Source organism: Lipotes vexillifer, unplaced genomic scaffold, assembly GCF_000442215.2.
Source record: "Lipotes vexillifer unplaced genomic scaffold, Lipotes_vexillifer_v1.1 scaffold707, whole genome shotgun sequence".
Classification (NCBI taxonomy): domain Eukaryota; kingdom Metazoa; phylum Chordata; class Mammalia; order Artiodactyla; family Lipotidae; genus Lipotes; species Lipotes vexillifer.
Window position 1 is genome coordinate 842123 of NW_006781931.1, and position 5599 is coordinate 847721.

Genomic DNA, 5599 nt, shown 5'->3' on the forward strand with positions numbered 1-5599 from the left:
CGAACCCGCGTCTCCTGCATCGGCAGGCGGACTCTCAAGCACTGCGCCACCAGGGAAGCCCCTTGCCTTAATTTTTGTTTTCTTTTTTTGTGGGAACAGAGGTAAGGTCTACAATGATATACATTTTAGAGGAATTTTATGTCATTATAAGTATGTAGTTTATTTTGCCAGATATTCTTCTTTCAGTCACTAGACAGCATAATTAATAGTAAAAAGCCTTGGTAGTTTATTTTATCATATCCCTTTATTCCTAGAAGCACTTTATGGGAATTCAACTATTAACACAGACTACTATAATAAGCACATTTGGATAGTGTTTTCATTATGCTGGCTGTTTTCATTATGCTGGCAAACTTAACTATGCAGTGTATGTGAGCCCCACCCAAACTTTAACATGTTTCCCATTTTGATGAGGTCCAATCAAGGGAAAACGCAACAACAAAAAATCTTCCTGTGTGGCCTGTAGATATCAGATCTGAAGATTATTAATGCATTTCCAGCTTGGGACCATAAGCAAACAAACTTTTCCACAGATAACTACACCCTTCCTGTTTGGGATTGAGTTTACTGTGGAACAGATTTCGGAAATATGTTTCTGACCGTTGTGAATTTTATTTATAAAAGTTTGGAGGGTGAGGTTCTTCCTTTAACAAAAAACTGATTATTTCCTGTCTAATGCCCAACCATTGCATTTTAAGCAGTATTTTTAGAAAATCTACCCTGTAGTAGAGTTTGGGCAGTTCTAGTTGTTCTTGTCAACTAATGTACAAAAATTTGTCTATTTCAGTGAATAATTCAAAAAGGATTTACAATTAAAAAATAAAACACAACCTTTAATGCTTGTATTATCTTGTCTCCAGAGTGACAGTAGTTTGCAGTTTAAATGTGTGAACACATTTTAATATGGTTTTACTTTTGATATGCAAATCTGTAGTACATTTATGTTCTGTAAATATGCTAAACAAAGAGTTACAGTTTAGGTAAAACAGCAGATTTACATTAAAGAATTTGCAGGTTAATTCACAGTGTAACCTTATCCTCATCTAGTTACATCTGCTATAAAGAAGCCTGTAAAATTTAGGCCACCCACAAAGTGGTCTTCTGAGGCCTGTGGTTGGTGTTAGAATGCTGTTATTATGTGGCTTGACTGGTTTGGTAAGGAATTTACCTTCCCCCATGGGGACTGCATTGGCTTCATTAGGTTAGGTACTCTGTGTTTGTTAGGCCAATTCCTGTGCTCTATTGCCTTGACAGCCTATGTAATATCATGTGAATGGTATACTGTTTCCTAAGTTGGTTTATTAGAGTAGTTAGTAATATCAATTCTGGGTCATGTAAACCTTAAGATAAACTGGAATAAATGTTTGGTTTAAATAGTTGGATTAAACTTAATGGCTATTAGTAAATTTCATCACTATTTAGAAAAAGTGTGTGTGTGTGTGTGTGTGTGTGTGTGTTAGTGCTGAGATGGAGAAGGCAGCTGAGGGTTTTATATATTTTAATTTCTAGGTCATTTGAAAAACTTATTCTTTTTAATTTGGGGCTTGTGAATAGTTTTCAAGAGCAAAGAAGTGAATTTAGTATAATTTAGCAACCTAGTACTGATAGTCAAAAATAAATATTCTTCTTTAAATAGCTATTTTAAAGGATAAAAACAATCTTGTAGACATTTAAAAAATATTAGCAGCAACCACCACAACTAGCAGTGATCATTTGAGGAATGAAAACTATCATAAGCGAAGCAGTGTCTCAAATTACTTCTTTCTAAGGTTTTAAAAAATAAATAAAATCCTTTTTCAGAGAATAAACATGTTACGTTGATTGTTTTTGTTAAATTTGGAAAAGTTAAAATTAATGTGACAGTTCTTTTAAATCTTTTAAATCAGACAATTTGTATTTCACTTAATTTTCATGGAGACTTAACTGTAATATTTCTTTAAATACTTGAATTGCAGAGTATGAAAAATAGCATAGAAATCTAAAATGCATTTTGTGACTGTAAACTGATGAAATAACATTTAGTCTGGAGAAAATTTAGCAATTTTTGGACAGGAAATAATACCTAATTGCCATTGATAAAAATTATATATACATATTGAAGTAAAATAGTATAATGTATACATTGAGGTGGAAAAAATATATACATATATACACATGTACACATGTGTGTATCTATATATACATATATGTGTACACACATGCATGCATGAACATGTATGTGTATAACATACTGTTTTGATCTTAACTCTGCCTTGGTGATTTTAATTATGGTTAAATATTTATAACTTGAAAAGCTTTTTTCAAATAAATACTTTCAGCCTTCTTATAGTTGTTTTTTGTATACTAAACAATTTAAAATTTGTCATCTGGTCATGATACAAACAAATAATCTAAAGTTAGGGGCTTGGAAACTTACTTCTTCCAAGCAAGTAAAGAATAAAGCCATCAACGTGCCTTACCTAGCTGGCATTTGTTTGCAGTTCTTCTCGTTTCTAGTCTGATGTCCTGTTAGTAGACTGCCTTATGCTTGACAAATGCCATGCCAGATTTCTATAGTCAGTGATGTGGTGTATCAGTGCTTTTCTACTCATTCAACTTGTCAGCAAATCTCAGAGATAGAGGTTTAAATGGCCTTTGGCAGTAGTGTATACTCAGAGCTAAGAGAGGTTCAGCAGTATTGTGTCTCCCTTTTAGATTTTAGCACCATAGTTCTGCCAGCTGAATCAGCTCAATGTTTGGCTAATTATTCTTAGCTAACCACAATGTATTTCATCTTTCTAGGTTTACCGACAAGACTGTGAAACTTTTGGGATGGTTGTGAAAATGCTGATTGAAAAAGATCCTTCATTAGAAAAGTCTATACAGTTTGCATTGAGACAGAATTTACATGAAATAGGTGAGCGGTGTGTTGAAGAACTCAAGCATTTTATTGCAGAGTATGATACCTCTAGTCAAGATTTTGGAGAGCCTTTTTAGATTACTTGCTCAGGCAAAAAAAAAGTTTCTAGGTTTTCCCCCCCTGGATTGTGTAAATCCTTAATATATGGAATTTTTGTGATGAAGAGAAATACTTTATGATAGTAACATTTCCAATATCAAATAAACATCTAAAATAGTCTAAGATATTTTAATTAGAATTTTTTTTATCTACATGTAGAGCTTCCTAATCCATACTTATCTTTTTTTTCCCTCCTAAAGTGATGGGTCAGTTAATTTTTCAAGCTTTCTTGAAAATGCAGTCCTAGAGAGCAGCTTTCTGCACTTACTCATGTCCTGTAGTCTTCCTTAGTTATGCGATCATTTGTTTGGTCACACTAGTGTAATGTATAGGTTAGAGATCATTCCACTTAAACATTTATAGTCTTTTTGCATTTCATAGTCAGTGACACCATGTGAAGATGTTAGAATCCTGAGGTGATTTTATTGACTTGTTGCTTGCTTATCTTAGGCTTTGTAACTTTTAATATGTTTAAGTATATTACCCAAGTAAACTGAATACTTTGTTATCTTAGAGAATATTTGCTTTGAGGATAATTCTCATTGTGATAAAACAGAGCACTTAAATCTCTAAAAGTCACCCCATAATAAAATCCTGTTTTCCAAGTAAATGAACTCAGTGTCTTCTATTAAAATGGTCCTGAAACTCCTGACTAGTCTCACTGATGTGTGAGTTTTAAACAATATCATATATAAGACTAAGAGAAGGGGCAATTCAAGATGAAAGATGAGGCCTATTTTAAAGTTGAGATTTCTTTAAAACTTTCTAACCAGAAGAGAAAAATTTACAATATGGGGGAGTAGTGGAGTTTCATTTTTTCCATAGGCCCATATTCCCCATCTCAAGAAAGAAGGTGATTGATGACATATCCATAATTAAACCATTTACAGATTATGCCTTTGTTAATCTCTGTTTGTTGTCTAACAGACTGTTTGTTCTGCTGCCCTTTTTAGGGGTACATAGCCCTCTATGAACGAAACAAAGCAGAGTAGGCTGTAAGCCTAGCACAACTGCTCTTCACCAAGCAGCCTATGTAAACAGTCCTTCATGAGCGAGCCATCCAAATCACGGGTTAGTTAAGAATCTAGCTGGGACAATTAGGATATTCCACTCATTTCCTGATCACTTCCAGCTGCCCAATGGCATTTAGCCAAAATATGTAATTTCATGGCATGTGTTCGGAAACCTTTAAAAATGTTTGTTATTGCTATCCAATTTCATTATCCTCCCATCCTCTTTCCATTTCCACTCTCTTCTCACTTGAATTCTGGCATTATTTTTAGTGGCCTCTATTGATTAAATCCAGAGAGCTACCCCAGAGTAGATAAAAATTATATTAAAAGTGAAAATAGCAGTGTAAATAATTATAGTGGATCCTGTAATGCGTGCCTCAAAATATGTATTATGCCATTCCACAAATTAAAAAACTAATTGAAGACAACAATTATTAAGTTTCCTATATGAGACCACCTTGAATTTAGATATTGTACATAAGCCAAAACTAAACCCTGTGTATCATCTTTGCTATTCTTCCCTAAGGTGAACAGTGGTTTTATCTGTTATCCACATTAGAAAGACTAAGAAAGTAGTCTTGTTTCTCTCTTGCGCCAGTGTTTTTCTTCTTAAATATTCTAATTCCAGGATTCATTTCCTTAAGTCAAGATGTCACAAGTTTAAAAATAAAACTTGAGACTCAACTACCTTGAGGCAAAGGAGTTGTTCACTTTGTTGAAATTCATTAAACTAGAGAAGTTTTACTCACAGATGCATTTAAATATAGGTTCAACAGGTAATTCCTTTTCCCCTTTCCCCAAATTACATTCAACATTTAAAGCTGTTTATAGCTTGCCATCAGCATTATTCTGGTAGGCTTGTCAGTGTTAAATCTGTTTTATTTCTAAAGCTTTTTAAAGTCTTATTTTAAGATAGATGAATTCAGATAACGCCAGAGTATGTATGTTGCAAAATGTTCTTGATTAAAGAAATTTGTTTGTAAATGATCCATTGTTTTTGAGTATGCCCAATTCCTGTGATAAAGGTTTCACTGTCTTACCATTAAGCCTTGATGATCAACAGGGGAAGAGCAGATATTGTGAAGCTTTTTGTGAATTTTAAAAGTGCAAAATAAAGCAACTGGGTTTAAATAATTAGATTGTCTTTTTTTTTTTTTTTTTTTTCCTTAACAGGCTTCGAGTGTTTTGCTTAAGTGTAGATTTTTATTACTCTCTACTGCAAGATTGCTCCTGACTTAGCAGCAGGATGGAGGAAGTTTGAGAAACTTTGGTGACTTGGGGAGTCTCCATATCTGAGAAAGCAGTTAAGCGAGATAAGATTGAGCGTACAGTAGTGCTCAGTAATTGTGTAATTAGGAATCTGAGTTTCAGAGAATTACAGAATTAAAATCCTACGTCTTTATAGTAACCTCTGGAGGACAGGAACCACATTGTCTTTGTGACCCCAGTTCCTATCACAGTTTGGAACGTTGTAGGTCCTCCTATTTTTTGATGCTTCACATAGGAAGTGGCATTTGATCCCCTGGGTCTTGGAGGAATAGGACTTACTCAGAGAGAAAAGGAAAAATATTAGAAGTTCAGGTTGGGG

The 5599-nt window shown here is 33.9% G+C and overlaps 1 protein-coding gene across 5 annotated transcripts in view; it reads left to right on the forward strand.

Moving 5' to 3' along the window:
- Positions 1–3608, forward strand: part of PPHLN1 (periphilin 1) — a 150281-nt gene extending 146673 nt beyond the window's left edge. For 4 of the 5 annotated variants that reach the window (XM_007454871.1, XM_007454869.1, XM_007454866.1 and 1 more), the window contains one exon: positions 2782–2976. In XM_007454871.1, coding sequence (XP_007454933.1) covers positions 2782–2976 — 195 coding nt within the window. Of the gene's footprint in view, positions 1–2781 lie in introns of all 5 variants that reach the window. The other variant, XM_007454868.1, reaches the window with a different exon arrangement.
- The last annotated feature ends 1991 nt before the right edge of the window (positions 3609–5599 follow it).